The sequence below is a fragment of the Myodes glareolus genome, chromosome 27, assembly GCF_982192425.1.
Source record: "Myodes glareolus chromosome 27, mMyoGla1.1, whole genome shotgun sequence".
NCBI lineage: Eukaryota > Metazoa > Chordata > Mammalia > Rodentia > Cricetidae > Myodes > Myodes glareolus.
In genome coordinates this window covers 31010844-31032184 of record NC_142052.1, presented here as the reverse complement: position 1 = coordinate 31032184, position 21341 = coordinate 31010844, and the positions used below count along the sequence as shown (strand labels likewise).

At 37.5% G+C, this 21341-nt stretch overlaps 1 protein-coding gene across 2 annotated transcripts in view; it reads left to right on the top strand.

Moving 5' to 3' along the window:
* The window catches only part of LOC148117665 (zinc finger protein 431-like), a 65133-nt gene that overhangs the window by 24930 nt on the left and 18862 nt on the right, over positions 1-21341 (top strand). Inside the window, exons 2-4 of one of the 2 annotated variants that reach the window (XM_087902267.1) lie at positions 3608-3775; positions 20501-20627; positions 20823-20883. In XM_087902267.1, coding sequence (XP_087758393.1) covers positions 3764-3775; positions 20501-20627; positions 20823-20883 — 200 coding nt within the window. In that variant the 5' untranslated portion in view covers positions 3608-3763. The remainder of the gene's footprint in view (positions 1-3607; positions 3776-20500; positions 20628-20822; positions 20884-21341) is intronic. The other variant, XR_015736798.1, reaches the window with a different exon arrangement.

Here is a 21341-nt window from a genome sequence, read left to right as displayed (position 1 = left end):
GAAAGCACAGTTTTAATTTGTGTCACACCTTCTGCTGGAAGGACAATGGAAGAAAAAAGATGGGGCATTATTTCTCTCTACCAGGGGTCCTTGAGTACCAGCCTCAGTACCCCCAGAGTGCTTAGAATTAGATGTGTACAGCAGGCAAGGATCTGAGTGTAAAAGTTAAACTTAAGTATATTACCTCTGCATCTTCTTTATTTTTCATGCAAGTGGAAAGAAATTAAGTGGAGGGTCACAGAGAAGAAGAAGAAGAAGAAGGAGGAGGAGGAGGAGAAGGAGGAGGAGGAGGAGGAGGGAAAGAGGAAGGGCAAGAGAAAGGGGAATGGACTAAGAGGAAGGAAAAGGAGAAGAAAGGAGAGAAAGGGGAAGAAGTAGAAGTAGTGAGGAGAAGAAAAAGAGTAAGAACTGATCTCCACAGGGTTTCTAGTTTTTACAGATATAGTAGGAATATTCCACAGGCAAGGACAATGATAATAGGCATGTCGGAATGACAAAACCAGGCAGGTAGAACTTGACAAAGCAGTACTCCTGACCAGGTGACCTGACCCAGGAAAGAACCAGCATTCAAGAGGAAGTACCTGACATTCCAAACCATTACATAAAGTTAATAAACAAGCCTGAATCCTGGATTCACCATTCTCTTTATCTAACCTCTTTGTGATAACCAGTTTTGGGAATGCCCAGATTTGTTTTTTAGCAAATTTGGGGCATGCTGCCTTACTGCTCAGTGCCTGCCTTCTATAGAAATTTCTATATTGGATTGACAAATGTAAATTTGACTGTTAGAAAAAGGAATGAATGTTATCACTCTAAAGCCTCCTGGTGTGGGGAAGCAAGGTCACACCATTGCCCTGTAGAAGTCACACTGCTGAGGTGTTTTGGGGGAAAATTCCCATTTCAAAGGGAAGAATCATGGCTTCCAAAGTTAACACAGGTACAACAGTGACTTTTCCAAAAGAGAAGTGTTCCCACAGCTCAGCACAATGGGATGCTCCATGTGGAGGTGGATGTATACACTTCCTGTGGATCTGCCTAGTCATCTGTCATAGTTCATTCCCTGTATAGTCCTGTGTGCTCTAACATCTCTGAATTCCCACACCTTGTCAGTGGGAGTATTCCTTCATTGTCATTGAAGTCTACTTTAGGATTCCAGCATATACACCAATCAGCCGAGACTCCCAGACCTGTGACTCTGAGGTAGATTCTTGAATCTTCCATTCACTGACAGTCATTTTTGGACTGCACTCTGATAGTTATTCCAAAAAAAAAAATCCCCATATGATCACAGATAGATAGATAGATAGATAGATAGATAGATACATAGATTGATAGATAGATAGAGAGATAGATTGATAGATAGATGAATGGAGAGAGATTTAGTCCCTAAGTTCTATGACCCTAAGAACCCTGAATAATAAGCTGTGATTTTCAGTCAATTAAATTTTTAAACTTTCAGTTTATAATTTTTCTATTTATACTCTATATACATTTCAGAAACACTTTTAGCAAAAAGTTTAATATCACATTATAAACATTTTAAGACAATAACCATTTATACTGTAATAAGGTAAAAAAAAGTCAAACAGTAAAGTTAAGGATTGAGTGCTACTTCTGACAAAAAAAATGTAAAACAGTATGAAGTATTAGATCCATGGAAATATTTGGTTATTTGTTTTAATCAAGTTGATAGGTACTTGTTAGTGGAAAGCTATTTCTCTATTTGTTTATGTTTGCATTCATGTGTTTCTTACATCTATTAAAATTGAAAAACTAAGTAAATTGATGATTAACAGGAAAATCAAAGCTTGTCCCACCAAAGCATGGGAAAGTAAACTCTGTCTCCTGTTCTAAATCCATATTTAGAATTGTACTTGAATGATGGCACTGGAGAGATGGTACTGTGGTTTAAGAGCACTGCCTGATCTTCTAGAGGAACTTGGCTCAATTCTCAGCACATACATGGAAGCTCACAACTGTCTATAGCTCCAGTTCTAGAGGACATAACACTGTCACACAGACATTCATGAATGCAAAGCATGAATGCACATAACATAAAAATAAATAAATTTATCATACAGAATAAAATTCACCATTAGTTTCTAAATGGAGCACTCATGCTGGTGTCATCCATACTTGATGGATTTACAGAGGTATGTGTGCATGCTTCCGTTGCTAAACCTGAAAGTATAAAATTGGAATAAAACACTCTAAAATTAAGTGTTAATAATGATGTAGACTCTAAAAAACAATATACACAGGAAACTTTTGTGGAATTTTTGAAAGTAAATGGTTTAATGAAATTTATTTTACATATCACTATAGTACAACTTCTAATTGTTCTTAATTATAAAAAGACAGAGCCAGATATTGGGATAAATTCTGAAATATCAGAGAAGTAAAGGAGTCAAACACTATAAAGTTCTTTTATGTCTACTGAACCCTCAGACCAAATGAACAAGATTGTGTCTCCATGAATACTCAGATTGAATGCCATTTGATGCTATCCCTCCCACAATATATTCCTTACTCTACCAAGTCAATTTGAGCAGTATAGGTGTTAACTCTTCTTTGAAGTTCTGGTGGAATTCTGCTCTGAACTCATCCAACCCTGGATTCTTTTGGGGAGTGGGCTGGGAAGGAGACTCTGATTTTCTTTTTTTCTTTTTTTCTTTTTTCTTTTTTCTTTTTTCTTTTTTTTACTATTTCAAGACAGGGTTTCTCTGTATTGCTTTGCTGCCTGTCCTGAAACTAGCTCTTGTAGACATGGCTGGCCTCAAACTCACAGAGATGTGCCAGCCTCTGCTTCCCGAGTGCTGGGATTAAAGGCATGTGCTAGTACCAACCGGCTGGAGACTCTGATTTTCAAGTCACAGTAAGATATATGTATCTTTACATAGGCAGAGCCCAGTTACTCTAAATTTCACATAAATCATAGATCATGCTTAGAGTATGTGATGAATTAATTCATGTAATGGAATATGATTTTGAGATGTGTTACATACATTTATGCTTGTGTAATATTTGTTTAATGATGCAAAGATGTATTGCATTCATTTTTTTCATTTGTTTAAGTCTATAAAGCTGTCCTAATGTGCCCGCCTAAAACACCTAATTAATCAAATATAGAGCTTGAAAGCCAATAGCTAAACAAGAGATAGAAATATTTGGGGCTTGTGGGCAGAAAGTATAAAAAGGAAGAGATATCTAAAATTGCATAGGTATGAGAAATGAAGAAAAATAAGAGTCCATAAGCAAGCTACCCAGACACCCAGTCAGCTACAAAGTCAGGAGGAAAGAGATATATAAAAAAGCAAAAGAAAAAATCTCAGAGGAAAATGCAGTTAAGGAGAAATAGATAATTTCTTGGTGGTAGCACATTGTATCATGTGGACTCTGTTTGCTAGAAGCAGAAGAAGGTTTCCTTTAAGAGATGTTACCTGACTCAGCATTAAAGGCAGAAACATTGTAGTTCTTTTAAGAAGATATACCATAAAACATTTAAATTGTGTTCATAAGCAGTCAGCTGCAGGCTTCTTGGTGTCTTCGCAGACCTAGAAACTCCAGAGTTGTCATAATAAACTCTTTCATAATGTCTCTCTTTCAGGACCTCCTCAGTGAAGCAAGACTCTCAGAAACCTACAGAATGCAGTGGAGCCAGCCAACAAAGATGCAGCTTTAATACTAGCCATGATGCTAACAGATTAAAAACTCATATGCAGACATCAGAGGAACTCGAAAACACAGGCTGAGAGGACACACAATGGAACAAGGGGTGAGTGAGCACCCACACCCACTCTCCAGGCCCTTGGCACCAGGACAAACCCTGGGCCCTCCCCCACCTGCCTCAGCTTCTCTAGTCAGTCAGCTAGTAAGGTTCCCACAGGTAGGGTGCTCCAAATCCACCACCCTCTCTATTGCACCCTGTAAGCTACAAGTCCCACTCCATCCCCAAACCTTCAAATCTCCTGTGACCTAAGAGAAACTTGCATGCACAGGCTGCTACTGCACACAGTAGACAAAGAGGTGAGAGAGCACCCACCCAGCTTGATATCTCACTCTCTAAGCCCTCAGTAGAGTAAGGTTCTGGTCATCCAGCCAGTCAGCAGGCAAACATCCAGCAGTTTGGCTGCTCCAAACCTCTCAGAGTAGCAGCCCTCATGCTAGAAGTCCTACTCTGGCCCCAAAACCTCTATCTTGCATGGCCTCGGAGGAACTCTGACACAGAGACTGTTACTGCACAGAGAATATCAAGAGAGCAGACCAAGACAGTGGAACAAGACAGAAGGCCAAGAGAGTCCTCAGTCACTCCCTAAGATGCAAACAGTATCAGTAGAGAGCTGGTAAAAACAGCTCCCAAAGACACAGACAGCAAAGGCAATGATTGTACAAAGAGGCAAAGACTCTGTTAGCAACAGTTGGAGGAAGAGATGGGTAGGTACCAATGGAAGAGCTTATTCAACAACTTAAAAAGCAACATGATAATACCAGAACTGAATAGAAATACTACAGGAAAACCTGACCAGCCTAACCCAGAAGAGGCAGAAAGAAATAGTTTTAAACATAACATCGAGAGGATGATGGAAAGATTTAAAGAGGAAATAGAAAATTCACTTAAAGAAATGCAGGAAAAGGCAAACAAAAAAATTGGAAGAAATCAACAAATCTCTTAAAGAAAACCAAGAAAAAATAATCAAACACGTGAAGCAAAGAGTTGAAACATTTCAAGACTTGAAAACTGAAATAAAGGCAATAAAGAAAACACCAAAAGGGGAATACTAGTAATGGAAATCTATTTAAACAAATGGGAACAACAGATGCACATGTAACTAACAAAATCGAAGAGATGGAAGGAAGAATATCAGGAGTTGAAGGTCCTAATAAAGAAATATATTCATTGGTCAAAGAAAATTTTAAATTCAACAATTTTTTTGTTTTTTTTTTAATTCAACAAATTTTTAACACAAAACATCCAAGAACTCTGGGACATCATGAGAAATTCAAACCTAAGAATAACAGGGATAGAAGAAGGAAAAGATCTCCAGCTCAAAGGCACAGAATACATGTTCAGTAAAGTTGTTGAAGAAAATTTTCCCAACCTAGAGAAGTATATCACTATGATGGTAGAAGAAGCTTACAGAATACCAAATAGACGGGAATGAGCACAAGTCCCCTCACCATAAAACAATCAAAATGCAGAGCATACAGAATAAAGAGAGAATATTGAGACCTACAAAAGAAATAAGCCAAGTAATATATAAAGGCAAACCTATCAGAGTTACACCTGAATTCCTAATTGAAACCATGAAAGCTAGAAGGTCCTGGACAAATGTGCTGTAGACAGTAAGAGACCACAGATAGAACACAGACAATTAGCCTCAGCAAATCTTTTTTCTTTTCCTAGACAGGGTTTCTCTGTAGCTTTGGAGCCTGTCCTGGAACTACCTCTTGTAAAACAGGCTGGCCTTGAACTCACAGAGATCTGCCTGCCTCTGCCTTGTGAATGTTGGGATTAAAGGCATGTGCCACCACCACCCAGCAAATCTTTAAATAACCATTGATGGAGAAAATTCCATGACAAACCCAGATTTAAACAATAATTATCCACAAATTCTAGCATAAAGAAAGAAATAGAAGAAAAACTCCAACTCAGGAAAGCTAATTATACCCAGAAAAAATGCAAGCAACAGATAACCACTTATCAGCAAACCCCAAAGAAGGAAAACACAAGCACTACCACCAAAAATAACAGGAATTATCAATCACAGGTTATAAATATCTCCAAATTTTTTTTGACTCAATTGACCTATAAAAAGACACACACAGGCTAAGAGAATGGATATGAAAGCAGAATATATCCTTTTGCTCTATATAAGAAACACACCTCAACCTCAAGGACAGACATTGCCTCAGAGTAAAGGGTTGGGAAAAGATTTTCAATAAAATGAACCTAAGAAACAAGCAAGTATAGCTATCCTAATATCTAATAAAATAGAGCCTTCAAACTAAAAGCAATCAGAAGAGAAGGGGAAGTACACTTCATAGTCATCACAGGGAAAATATCCATCATGCCTAAATCTCAATCCTGAACATCTATGCCTGAAATATAAGAGGACACACATATGTAAAAGAAACAGTGCTAAAGCTTAAATCACACATCAAACCCTACACACTAATAGTAGGAGACTTCAACACCCCACTCTCCCCAGTGGAAAGGTCAACCACACAGAAACTTAACAGAGAAATCAGACAACTAACAGATGTCATGACTCAAATGGACTTAACAGACATCTACAGAACATTCCTCCCAAACACAAAAGAATATACATTCTTCTTGGCACCTTATGGACATTCTCTAAAATTTACCTTATATATGGTAATAAAGCAAACCTCAACAGACACAAAAAAATGTAATAACCATCTGTGTCTTGTCAGATCACCACGTTTAGCCAGGTGGTGGTGGCACACGCCTTTAATCCCAGCACTCGGTAGGCAGAGGCAGGCAGATCTCTGTGAGTTCAAGGACAGGACAGGCTCCAAAGCTACAGAGAAACCCCATTTTGAAAAATAAAATAAAACAAACAAAAACAAACAGATCACTATGTTTTAAAGTTAGAATTCAACAACACTAATCACAGAAAGTATATATACCCTTGGAATGTGAATAGTGCTCAGTTGAATCAACAATGAGTCAAAGAAGAAAGAAGAAAAGAAACGAAAGACTTTCTAGAATACAGTGAAAATGAAGGCACAAGATACCCAAACCTATGGCACACTAGGAAAGCAGTGCTGTGAAGAAAGTTTATAGGACTAAGTGCCTGCATAAAGAAAGTGGGAAAATCTCACACTAGTGAGTTACCAACAAACCTGAAAGCTCTAGAACAAAAGAAGTAAACTCACCCTGGATGAGTAGATGACAGAAAATAATCAAATTTAGGGGTGAAGTCAATTAAATAGAAACAAGGAAAACACTCTAAAGAATCAATGTAAAAAAGAACTACTGCCGTGAAAAAAATCAAGAAGATAGACAAACCCTTACCCAACATAACCAAAAGGGAGAGAGAGAACATCCAAATTAACAAAATCATAAATGAAAAGGTGGCCAGAGCAACAGACACTGAGAAAATCTAGAGAATCATTTCATCATACCTCAAAACCTGCATTCCACAAAATTGAAAATGTAAAGTGAATGGACAATTTTCTGAATAGGTACCACATACCAAAATTAAATCAAGACACAGTAAACAATTTCAATATACCTGTAACCTTCAAGTAAATAGAAGCAGACATCAAAAACCTTCCTCCAACGCCCCACAAAACCCAGGACTTTATGGTATCAGTGAAGAATTCTACCAGGACTTCAAAGAAGAGGTAACAACTGTATTGCTCAAATTGTTACACAAATTAAAAACAGAGGGAACATTTCCATACAAACATTTACATTTTATAATGTTACAATTACCCTAATACTAATCTCACATACAGTATCAAAAGGAGAATCACATACCAGTCTCCCTCATGATCATTAATGCAAAATTATCCAGTAAAATACTGACAAACTGAATCTGGGAATACACCAAAAACATTATTCACCATGATGAAATTAGCTTCATCCTAGAGATGCAGAATGGTTGAACATATGAAAGTCTGTCAATGTAACCCACCATATAAATAAATTTGGAAGAAAAAATATAATCATCTCATTACATGCTGAGAAGCATTTGATAAAATCCAACACCCCTTCATGATAAAGGTCTTGGAGAGATCATGGCTTCAAGGAAAGTATCTTAACATAATAAATGGAATAGGCAGAAAGCCTATAGCAAACATCAAAAAAAATGGGGAGAATCTCAAAACGATCCCACTAAGATCAGGAACAATACAAGGCAGTCCTCTCTGACCATAACTAGTAAGCATAGTTTTTGAAGCTCTGGCTAGAGCAAAAAGAAAACAAAAGAAGATCATGGGGATCCAAACTGGAAAGGAAGAAATCAAGCTTTTCCTATTCACAGATGATAGGATAGTAACATAAGTGACCCCATGCACTCTATTTGGGAAATCCTACAACCCATAAATAACTTAAGTAAAGTGTCAGAATACAAGATCAGCTCAAAAAATCAGTAGCCCTCCTATATACAAAGAATAATAAAGCTGAGAAAGAAATCAGAGTAGCATAACCATTTACAATAGCCACAAATAATTTAAAACATCCCAACATGATTCTTCATAGACCTTGAAAGCACACTACTCAAATAAATATCAGAAAAAAAAACAGTGGAAAATGAAATACCCAGGATAGCCAAAATATCCTGTACAGTAGTAGAACTTCTGGAGGTATCACCATTCCTAACATAAACCTGGATTATAAAGCTACAGTAATGAAAACAGATTGGTATTGGCATAAAAGTAGACAGGTTGACCATTGGAATCAAAACCAAGACTCAGATATGAATCCACAAACCTATGAACACCTAATTTTGACAAAGAAACTAAAATTATACAATGGAAAAATGAAAGCATCTTGAACAAATGGTGCTGGCATAACTGGATATCAAAATGAAGAAGAATGCAAGTAGATCCATATCTATTCCCATGCACAAAATCAAGTCCAAATGGATTAAATACCTCAATACAAATCTGGCCACATTGAACCTCGTAGAGGAGAAAGTGGAAAGTAGCCTTCAGTGTATGGGCATAGGAAACTACTCCTTAAATAAAGCATCAGTAGCACAGACACTGAGAGCATCAATAAATAAATGGAACCTTTTGAAACTGAGAAGATTGCAAAGGACACAGTCAATAAGGTAAAAAGGCATCCCACTGAATGGGTAAAGATCTTCGCAACCCCAGATCAGACAAAGGACTGATCTCAAAAATATATAAACTCTCAAGATATTAGACATAAAATTCCAAAAATTACAAATTAAAGTGGGATACAGATCTAAATAGAGAAATTTCAACAGCAGAATCTCAAATGTCTTAAAGACACTTAAGGAAATGTTCAACATCCTTAGTAATCATGAAAATGTAAATCAAAATGACTCTGAGATAGTATCTTACAATAGTTAGAATGGCTAAGATTAAAACCACCAATGGTAACTTATATTCCTTCATGATTTTGAGGTAAGAATGCCCCTAAATATCTCTTTTTCCATTGTGATCATGTTCAGAAGTGGATTTGTTAATTGAGCATTCTTAGAAAAAGGGAGAAGAAACATTAGCATGTTCAGACTCCCTAAGTAAAATCCCCATGCTTCCTTTGTTGAGGAGAAACTCTGTATTGAAAATAACTCCCATTCACTTTGTGCCTCCTGCAGGCAAGTATTTTTTTCTCATTTCTTCTCTCTTGGCTGTTAAGATGTTGATTTTGGGTAGTCATATTGACTACCTCTGGGATTATCTAAAAGGTGATTATACCTGAGAGATATTTTACTTAAAGGTTTTGAAATGGGTAAAGCTTCCATCAGTCTGTATAATTTGAGATGATAGGACCACCTTTAACTGCTTGGTGGCAGTGCACACTTTTAACATCATGGCAATCATCTCCTTTGGTTACCTTAAAATTCAATTTAGCTGTTACTATTCTGGACATCTTTTTCCCTTTGGGATAGGAAATCCCTGCACCCACCTAGATAAGCACAGTGCACAGTACAAGCCAGCTAGCCACGTTGTGTTCTGGAGGGAAAAGGGAAAGTTCCTGTGGAGTGCAAGATTATGACTGTGTCTGCTTTTGTAGCCAAGGGCAAATGCTATTTTTTTTAAATATTTATTTTATTATGTATATAATATTCTATGTGCATGTATGCCAGAAGTCCAGAAGAGGGCAACAGAGCTCATTACAGATGGTTGTGAGCCATGTGGTTGCTGGAAATTGAACTCAGGACCTTTGGAAGAGCTGGCAATGCTCTTAACCACTGAACCATCTCTCCAGCCCATGGGCAAGTGCTATTGAAATGCTTACCTTGGTCTATCTAGAAAAGATCTTTGACTGGGGTGGGAGAAATGGTCAGGAACCACTCTGCTGTGTCTTTAAGCACACTACAGCCCTGTGGACAGTGTTCTTGTCACTCAGACTGCACTAGCCAATCAGGCCCTCCAGGTGACCTGCCAGTCATTAGTGGTGCAGGGCTCTTCCTGGCAGCCATGTTCAGACTCGGCTTTGCAGAGGATCTGACTTCAGTGATTTCATGTGCTGCAGTGAAGTTCCTGCTGCTAGGAGTTGATGAACTGAGTGAGAGCTTTGGCGAGCTGAACAACAACAACATAGTGAGCGAGGGAATGCTGTCTCCAGATGGGGAGGAGCATAGGGTGAGGTGCAGGAGACAGCATGGTGTGTCCTCCTGGGATTGGTGTGGGAACCTGCTGCCATATTCCCTGTATCGTGAAGTCTCATGTTGTCTTTGTTAATTCCTAGACCTAGGGACAGGCCTCTGAATAACTTTGCGCTGTGGCCTTAATCTGCTTAGAGAATTGGAAGCAGGGTGCTGTGTATACAAACATCTTTCTCCTCAACTTCAATATGCCATACTCTGAGAGGCCTAATTTCTCCAGTATCTTCTTGAAATTGAGCACTTTGCAATTAACCTTTACATATAATCTCCCTTTATCTTTAACTATGTGGACGATATCAAGGCATCTCACCTGTTCGATAGCACTGCACTTCTAAGCTGCAACATAGAAGAGTTGAATTGCTGATATGAAGGATTTGTCAATGCCTTGGAAATAGTTAAGTCTCACAAAGTCTAATTTAGCTGAAGGAGGACTGCCTTTAAGTCACCCAGAAGATAAATGTAATTTAATCAGGGTTGTTAGAGATTAGGATGATAGGGAACACATTGTTCAACTGGATTTTCCAGATATTTGGCTCCAAACCATTACAAAGGAGCCACTGTTGATTTAAAACCAGACACCAGGCACATCCCCATATCAAAAAACAACCTCTAACAACCTTTTAAAGGAGGCATTACAGGTTTCTAACCTATTTTAAGGACTAATGTGGTTTAAAGTTCCAGTTTTCTATTTGAGAAAAGCACAATTCTTCCAGAGGAACAATATGACACCAGATGACATAATTGAAATGTAAAACATTGTTGTGTGGAGGAGTAACCTGATCAATCAAGGCTTTTCTTTTATGGCCTCTTGAGGAAGGAGGAACAATCTTGGGAGACATAGTAACAGCCTGTGACCCTAAGCCTTGTGAGTTTCCCTAAGGACCTGATGTATTGATAACAAAACATAGCTCCATGGGGGCTGGTGAGATGGCTCAGTGGTTAAGAGCACTGACTGCTACTCCAGAGGACCCAGGTTCAATTCCCAGCAACCACATGGCAGCTCGAAGCTGTCTGTAGCTCCAATTCAAGAGAATCTGACATTATTATACCAATGCGCATGAAATAAAGTTAGATTTTAAAAAATTTTTAAAAAGTAAAAAAAAAAAAACATAGCTTCTTCTCTAAAACCAGGAATATGCTTTGGAGAGCTGGTAATGGTCTGGTGCCAAGACCTTTGTGGTGGGGTTGCTTCAGATCCTAGGAAACCAACTCTTCCCACCATATGAAGCTATATATATATCAGTCCCATGGCCACTCTGCACTTAGTAAAGTTCTTGAGATACCCTGTGATCCCATTGTATAGAATTATTTGAGTAGCCTCCTCCCAAATTCATGTGATAGTTCATACCGACTTCTTATATTTCTCCCATTTCTTTCCATCTCTCCCCTGGAAGTATACAAGATGCTCTTCCTCCTCTTCCTCTTCCTCTTCCTCTTCCTCTTCCTCTTCCTCTTCCTCTTCTTCTTCTTCTTCTTCTTCTTCTTCTTCTTATTTCAAGACAGGGTTTCTCTTCAGCTTTGGAGCCAGTCCTGGAACCTGCTCTTATAGACCAGGCTGATCTATAACTCAGATATCCACCTGCCTCTGCCTCCCAAGTGCTGGGATTAAAGGTATGCACCACCACCACCTGGTGCTATTCTTCTTCTTCTCCTTTTTTAAAAAATGTTTTTGAGACAAGGTTTCTTTGTAGGAGTGTCCTGACTATTCTGGAACTCACAGGGTAGACCAGGCTGTCCTTGAACTCATAGAGGTCACTTGGCTCAGCAAGGGTGTGTGTGTGCCACCAATGCCCAAAAAGATACTGTTTTTCTTAGGAAGTTTTCTAGGCATCTACAAGACCTCCCGACCTAATTTTTTTTTTATCTTTTTTACATTTTAATTTTCCTATCTTTCTCATTCCCTGTGACCTTCACCTCAGGAACATATCACCGAAGCATGGCCTGCTGATTCCTGTTACAATTGCAATGGAGAAATTATCCTGGGAATATCTTTGCTCTGTAACTCTCCTATCTGCCTAAATGTCTAGCCTGGCTAGTTCCCTATTTCTATTTCAATTGTTCAAAGTGTAACCTAGAGCCTAATCCTAAAGGACACTTAAGGTCAACAGCAAATGTGGAATCTGTCTAGCTGGCTCCTCTTTGAACATCCAGAGATTGATGTCTACCATCATTAGAGGTTTTTCTTTATTAATCTCCTACATGTGTGAAGTGATTTCTCAATGGAAAGGCATATTAATTCTAGAACAGCTGCATTTCCATCCTGTTAGAAAAATAAGAGAACATAAGTTCTCTTATGCTGATTCAGGTGGTCTTGGTCTGCTGTTGTCCAGGGCAATAACCTTGCTTTCCTGTACATTAGACTTTTGAAATTCCTTAAAAAATGATGGTACCACCTCACAGTTTTTAAATTATGCATTTGAGTCATGTAGTTGACTATGCATTGCAGTTGTAGGAAAAGGATTTGCATATGGAGCATCCCTTCTGTCTTCAGACCACAATAGGAGGAATAGTTTATTGTGTACACTGCAGGGGAAACAGTGGAGGCAATCAGCTATTGGAGTGATCATTATGAAAAAATTTTCTGGCCTGGCAGTCGTGGTGTAGGTCTTTAATTCCTTCAAAGTTCTTAAGTGACTGTACCAATTCACAGTTTTAAAATTATGTATTTGCCGGGCAGTGGTGGTGCATGCCTTTAATTCAAGCACTGGGGAGGCAGAGGCAGGCAGATCTCTGTGAATTCAAGGCCAGCTTGGTCTACAAGAGCTAGTTCCAGATAATCAATTAGGCAACAATTCTAGGCAGATGTGGTTGATCTTGCTTGACACAGTTATGTCTGCTTAGAGTTTTGAGAAACAGGCCATTGACTAAATCTATGTGTCAGGATACAGATCTCAGCAGCCAACATATGTATATGGGCACCATCAATCTATCTCTTATTAATGACATCTCCTCTCATGTAGAAGGGCTACTCTGTTTCAAAGTCAATATAAACAGTTATATTTAATCTTAAGAGTGTAGTATTTTTATCATTTTAAAATCACTTATTGGTGTCATTGTCAGATATTTTCTTTAAGTGTATTACTGCTCTTGTGTTTGTTTCTGTTCTCCAGTGTTTCAAAGTCATTCATAGTTGCATTTTATTTCTCTCAAGTGATGTTGATTATTGATTTCTGTGTAGAACAATGTCTCCTATAGTTTAGGCTTGCCTCATACTATATAATTGAGAATTGTTTTGAACACCTAATCTTGCCTCTGCTGCCCAGTGCTGGGAAAATAGTCCTGCAACTTCTTACAGGTTTGGCCTTGACTTGTCAATGAAGAAGAAATGTAAAGTAGTTAATGAGTGTCTGCTGATCTTTCTGGCTTTAATTGGGGACTTAGAAGAAGAGGGACCTGTGCAAAAGTTTAGCTCATTGACCAATTTGAAATAGTGGAGACAGTGCAGAAGTGGAGAGGTTGGACTAAGGGTAAAATCTTTCCCCCTTCAGTAGTAGTTGAGATTAGCTATGTAGAATCAGGTAGACAATTGGAGATGTTTTATGATTGTCCTGATTGACCATTGTTTGCAGTTCACAGACCAGGGCAATCGAGAATCTGGGAAAGAAACTGACCTTATCTTTAAACCTAATTGCTATATTTACAGTAGTTCATCTAAAATAGATCTGGGTAAAATGTTGTGACCCTGCTTAACAGGCCTGTTGCTATTTGGCATAAAGACATTCATCTTTAGGGAAAATACATGAGATGTGCTCTAATAGGAATCCCTAGTCTCTGGAGCACATGGCCATAAAGTCTATTTCAAGTTTTCAAAATAATTTTTAAGATGAAAACTATATTATATTTACATTCTCCTTGCTGTCTCCAAGCCCAAATATGCCTGAATTGTTTTCTAATTCATGGTGTGTTTCTCTTTAACAACAGTTACAAAGTAACCACAGTTACACAGTAACAGTAATCACTTTATGAATCTGACCTGGTTGTCTGCAGAATTTCCCATCTCTGGGGCAATGAGATGGCTTCACTGTAAAGTGAGTATGCAATGGAATGTGCACACAAAGGACTCTGTACTTTAGATGAGGAACTGGATGTGCTCTAGGAGAGTGGAATAATGTGTACTAAAATACAAACTTTTTAAACTGTCTGCTGGGCTGGAAGGGCAGACATGGAAAAACTATGCTGTCTGAGTCATTTGATCTCTGATCCTCCAGTAGAGGAGCTGCTAATATTGTGAGTCCCAGCTGGGTGGCTCTAGCCAGTGAGGGACTCTAAGAAAGGTTAAAAACTGGGAGTTCTGTTGGCAGACAGTTTGTGAGTTCTTTTCATGATTCTCTTTTGTCTCTGCCATAGGGAGTGGTAAGGAAGACCATAAGCTATCCCGTAATGAGTGGGGAGTGGTCAGAGCAGGTCTGTTGAACTGTCATTTCTGCTGGGACTTGGAAAGACCACAAGCCAGACTGTAGTTATGTTGGTCCATGTGGTTCATGTTGGCAGTGGCCCTTGTTCTCTGAGCCTCTTTGTGTATGGATTTACTGAAGAATAGGGGACTCTAAAGTCCTGGAAATGGAGGTTATGATACTGGTTGTGTCTTTGTCCAGAGTATCCACATTGGCACTGCTTTTGTTTTACAGTGGGAAGAGAGATTAGAAAACTGAATTTCTAGTTTCTTGAAGTTCTTTAATATTGCATTTCAATTTCAGGTTTCTGTTCTAGAGATTACAAATTGTTTAGGATCTGGTAGAGCAATACTTGAGTAGAATGCTTTTATCATGATCCTGCCACATGCCACAATGGTGTAATCCAGTGAAGCTTACCAGGGGACAAAAGAAGTTTCTTATTTGCAGAGATTTCTCAGATGTCGATTGTGTTAGACAGGAAGACAGGGCACAATCTGCATATTCTGTCATATGCCATGTAGTAGGAAACAGATTTTAAATTACTTTTTTGGTTGTTTTGGTATTGGACATTTTGGGACTGTGTTTACATTAAACCAAAAGAAAACACAAAGATCTGGAGAGCTGTAGCAAGAAATCATCTCTATTTGCAAAGAGAACATCTATATCATGAGGCTGTTGTCTCAGAATACATATTAGCAATGGATGGTCAGAAACAACAGTTTAAAGGTCACTTTGAGATATCTTTGTGAAAGTGGTGAAGTTTTTATTTATTTAATTTCTGAACACATACAATGAAACTTGCCTGGGTAACATTGGTCAAGATCACACTTTTCCTTGTCTAGGATTACTTTGGTCTTTTGATTAAAAGTTGACTATATATTTCTTTGTTTGTTTATATTTTCTTTTTCTTGTTTCTATTAATCTGAGAAAGGCTTTCTTTATTTGATAAAAATTATTATAACTCTTGGTAGGTGGTCCAACACATTTTTTTGTGGATGACCTGAGTTTAAACCTACATTCAAGTTGGGAGGTCGATAAATCTCTACTATTCTCAATCCAGGGGAACTGACAGTCTCTTTTTTTTTGTATATGATATATGTAAGGAATTTTGTGTCATGCACAAATATACTCAAAAATCAGGAATAACCTTGTTTTCAAAAGTGTTTGTGACTTATAAAGCAGTCTGAGTAAAGCAAGTTACTTCACATGTATACTGATTCCTTAAAAATCTTTCTCCTAAAATTTTATTTAAAAAGATTTCATTTCTCCACTTTGGTGCAGACTTAGAGGCAATCACCAAGTGGAGGAATTGAAATGGTGTCTAGGCAATCCTAACAGACAGAATTTTCTGTTTTCCAGTTTTTGTTATCCTCATGTTTAGGTCTTTGCTGCTTAAGGGATTGACAAGAATAATGCATTAATTTTAGTTCTTTAAAACCTTTCCATATAATATTGTCTCTGTGTGCTAATTAGCCTCAGCTGTCAACATGACAAAGCCTAGGGTCATCTGAGAGAACATCAATTGAGTCTGTGCTTAGATCAGAATGTCTGATCTCTGCCTGAAAGAGACTGTGTTGATTGATTGTTGATGTTAGAAGACCCTTCTACTGAGTTGGCAATGTCCCTAAGCAAGTGGGCCTAGGCTGAGCAAAAGACGGTGACAAAGGAAAAGAAAAAATTAGGAAGTAATGGTTCTGCATGTTTTGCCTTCAGTGATTAACTTGAGTTTCTATCCTAACCTCCCACAGTGGTGGACTCTGACTTAGGAATAAAAACTGAATAAATGTGTTCATTACCAGTGTTACTTTGTTTTGGTTAGATAATTTAATCACAGCAACAAAGAAGAAAGTTGGAACAAAAGAGGTACCTTAAAAGTGAATTTGTTGCTGCAGTGGACTTGGGAATATTGTCTGTGGAAGAATTTTCAAGATATCAGGACTTTAGATGGCAAAAGTCAGTCACAGAAAACTCAACACATCTTAATTGAGTGTTCTTGTAGGACCTGAAAGATGGGAATGTTGAGAGTACAGGTGAACAGTGTAGGTTAAGATCATAGCATTTTAGTGGGAAGAAGGCTCTGCAGGGAACAAAAGCATTGGATTGGTCTACCTATCCTGAGAGATGTTTGTCTTAGTTTTTTTCACGTTAAAATCCATGGCTCCTAGGACACAGTGTACCTTTCAGTTGCTGCGTGTTTCTCTGAGTATTCCCTTAGTGGTCAAGGAAGTTTGGCACTCAACAGGGCAATTGATCTGAGACCACAATCCTGTATTCCCTGTATAGCTTGCAGTCTTCATGATATCCTGGCAGCTAAACTGTATTGATCCTGGAAATTTCTCCTATTTTTGATAAATTTATCAAATGTCTGATTGCTCTCAATAAACAGTCACAGATCAACATGTGGGGCTTAGATCAATAAGCTGGGGCTTAGAAGACTTCATAAAAACATTTAACTAGAGATCATTTGTGTGATATTTGGCTCCAAAACTATCTTGATTTCTCCATGTCTCAAGAATAAAAGTACTAGGTAATTTCAGATTGCAGTCCAGTGATGAAAAAGAAACAAGGATTTTCATGGTTTTCAGCACCATTAAAGGAATTTAAAGTTTAGTAAAGGGCCCTATGTCTAAAACTCTATCCAGCTCTGCCCTTAATCTGTGGAAGGAATATACAATGTAATTCTTGTCTCTTGTTGGAGGGATGCCACTTGGCCACTTGTTTGTTTCCCAACCACCCAGATCCTCCAAATAACAACACAGAAACAATATTAATTAAATCACTGCTTGGCCCATTAGCTCTAACTTCTTATTAGCTAACTCTTACATGTTAATTTTACCCATCTCCATTAATCTGTGTATCACCACAAGTTCATGGCCTACCAGCAAACTTTGAGCACATCTTTCTCCAGTGGAGGATCCGAGGCATCTCCTGACTCTGCCCTTCTTTCTTCCAACATTCAGTCCAGTCCTCCCTGCCTGCCTAAGTTCTGCCCTATCAACAGGCCAAGACAGTTACTTTATTCATTAATGGTAATCACAGCACACAGAGGGCACTCCCACATCAGTCTCAGGAGCAACATCATACAGAACCTGCTACAAATTTAGTCATTATTTGGTAGGGTTCATCAAATCTTGGCAGGATCATCCACGTTTTACTGATTCTGAAAATAAGAAAGATGCAAAATGTAAAGGTCGTGGATTTTTCTCCTGTGGTAAATTCATCACTATTGTAGCCATCTATGATTGGGAGATTCAGAGCCCTAGTGAAGAGACTATGGAAGTTCACTGCGTTAAGTGTTGAAGATGAAGCTGGGTTACATTTGAGACCACAGGATGTTGAAATTTCCAAGCATTGAGATATCTTTCATGGAGGTCTACATATAAGGAATGAAAGTAACAATAGAGTGAGGTATATGAGAAGTTGCAGGGAGCTGTGTAATAGTTTGACCTTATTTTGATAATAAACTTTGTTTGTAGTCAGAGATAAGACTTAGCCATTAGCTGAACAAAAATATCATAGAGGTTTTTAGGACTGTGAACTGATAAGAGACAGGAAGTAGACAAGTGGGACTGAGAGAGGATCTTTCTCTTTTTATAGATAGAGGAAGTCGGAGTCACTGGTGGTGCTCTGCTGCTTCTCTGATCTCTCAGGTTCAGACCCCCTTATCTGACTCCTGATTTTGTATTGATGAAGATGATTTAGATTAACACTTACTTCATCAGACATCTTAAAAGATATGCACAGTTAAGAGAAAGGGGTAGTTAAGACCCACAGAGATAGGTTACAGAATAGATTATGACTTTAAAATTTTTAAATGCTAATGAAAAGGAAACAACAATTGTGGGGAGACATTATATAATAAAAATCCCTGCTAAACTAAATAAACCTGTATGCTTTAAAGATATGCTGAGATCAGAATAAAAACCAAGATATGAATTAAATTGGAGAATAAAGTTATAGAGACCAATAAAGTCATTAATTATTAGTTTCAAACAAAAAGATCTCTTCAGGAAAAAAGATAATAGTTCATCAGAGAACATTGCCATTCAATCCTAACTAATTTGTAAGACTAACAGATGTTTTCCTTTTAATTAAATATAATTTCCAAAAATAAAACTCCATAAAGTTAGGGTTAGGGCAGAGTTTTGTTTTATCTTTACAAAACCATGAAAACATAGAACCAAGGAATCTAAAATTCACTGGACAACTGAGACATCTAAAAAAAAACAACATCATCCAAATAAAATGTCCCCCTCCAAAGGAATAAATTGGCCTAACAGTCACTTATTATTATCATGTTAGGGATGTTTTCAAGGGAAATAAAAAGACATTTTGTTTCCTTTTTTTTAAAGACAGATTCCTCTGTGTTGTTCTGGCTTTCCTGGAACTCACTTTGTATATCATTGTGGCCTCTAAGTTAATGAGATATACCTGCCTCTGCTGTGAAAGTGCTGGGTTTAAAGGAATGCACCACCACAGCCTGGCAAAAATTTATTTTAGACAGTTGGTGTTGTTTCTTTATTTTAAATGTTGTTTGCTTTACACTTCCTGTTTACTCAGGTAGTATTATATCCTTCTGGGTTCTCTAATGGAGCTAAAGACTCAATAATTGTAGTTATGCATGTTACCATATTGAAAAAATGAACTCAAAAATGTATAAAGTATGTAAAGTGAAGAGACATAAAAACATTATATAAGGTTGGTAATATGAGTTAGGATAAAAAGAAATTTACATACAACACCTTGGGCTTACTGAGATAGGATAGATGATAAAATATTTTCTCTAAATTTACCAAACCAAATGGATTGGCATTGTCAATATAAATCTTGCCAGTATATATTAAATATAGTAATTGTATTAGTGTATATAGCCTTACTATGTTAGTTCAAATCTTCACTTTTTAATTAGGCTCCTGAATTTCAAAATCAGGTCTCAACAAAATTGGCCAAAAACAATTGGTTATGTTGTCTGCTGTCATTAGGTTGATTTTATTTTGCTGACTAACCCTTTTTAGGTGTGTTTAAACTTTCCAGTTTTGTGGAGAACAACTTTTTCTGTAGTATGTCTTTATTTCTTCCTTGACCCAGGGGTAGTTTAATAGAGCACTCTTCAATCTCCATGAGTTTTTAGGCTTTTTGTGAATAGTGTTGTTGTTAAATTCTAACTTTAAAACATAGTGATCTGATAAAGTATAGGGGCTTATTCCAGTTTTTGTTTGAGTGTGTGTCGAAGGTTGCCTTGTTAGCATGTTTGTAGTCCATTTTAGAGAGGATACCACAAGGTTCTTTTGTTTGGGTGGAATGTTTTGTAGATGTCTGTTGAGTCCATTTAAGTCAAGACATCTGTTAGTTGTCTCATTTTTCTGTTAAGTTTCTGTGTAATTTACCAATCCATTGGGGAGAGTAGGGTATTGAAGTCTCCTACTCATAATGTGGGACTTGATGTGCATTTTTAAGCTTTAGTAATATTTCTTTTACATATGTGGATTTTTTATATGTGGAGCATAGATATTCAGGATTGAGACTTCATCCTGATGGATTGTTCCTTTTATGAGTATGAAGTGTCCTTCATCTATTCTGATTGACTTGACTTTGAAGTATATTTTGTTAGCTTTTAGGATAGCTATACTTGTGTGTTTCTTAAGTCCATTGATTTGAAAACCTTTTTGAAAATTTGAAAGAATTTTTATGACTATACTGATGAAGAATTATACATTTACAATGATGTCACCATCATGGTTTCTATTATACACATGAATTAAATTCATATTTTAGAGGGCAGTGACCTATGATGATGTGCATATCAACTTCACTTGGGAAGAGTGGGATTTGCTGGATCATTCCCAGAAGAATCTCTACAAAGATGTGATGCTGGAGACCTACAGGAACCTCACTAGTGTAGGTAAAAAGATTCCTTCATGTTTCAAAATAAGGGGACAAATTTTTCTTGGTTAATGATCTTCTTCTGTAATTTGATTTAGAAAGAATAAGAATGAGAGAAACAAAGCAGTCATCATTCCAAAGGTGCCTTAAGTTAACAGCTTAAATACTGCACAGTTTTCAGTAATATAACATATATTTTCTGGTATTATATTAGGATGGATTTGGGAAGACAATAATACTGAAGAACATGGTCCAAGTTCTAGAAGACATGAAAGGTAATTTTCATATGCAAGCTGATAACAATGTTCCTCTGATGAAATTTTCATGTGTCCAGAAAGTTTTAGTCTAAAGCAGCACTGTAAATAAGCACAATTTTATCAATTTCTCACAAATCTATATTTCATATATGTGAATTGCATTTGAATGATATTCTTTCAAGAAAGAAGTCAAGAAAGCAATGACTAAAAAGATATCATCTTTTGAGGCCTAGCACCCTGAGAGCTTTGTTGTAGATCTGCAAATGAATTTCTTTCTTGCTACCCATAATACAAATGTATACACATTGAAGAGATGATAAGTATATCTACAAAATTTTGTACTAAACCAATAGCCCATAGTAAATCTTGTATTACTCATACACTTCTTGTGACTGTGCTAAGTTTAGTGATAGAAGCAGTTAGAGTTGAATCAAGAGGCAGTTGTTCCAGAGAAACCTTGATACCTATACCACAAG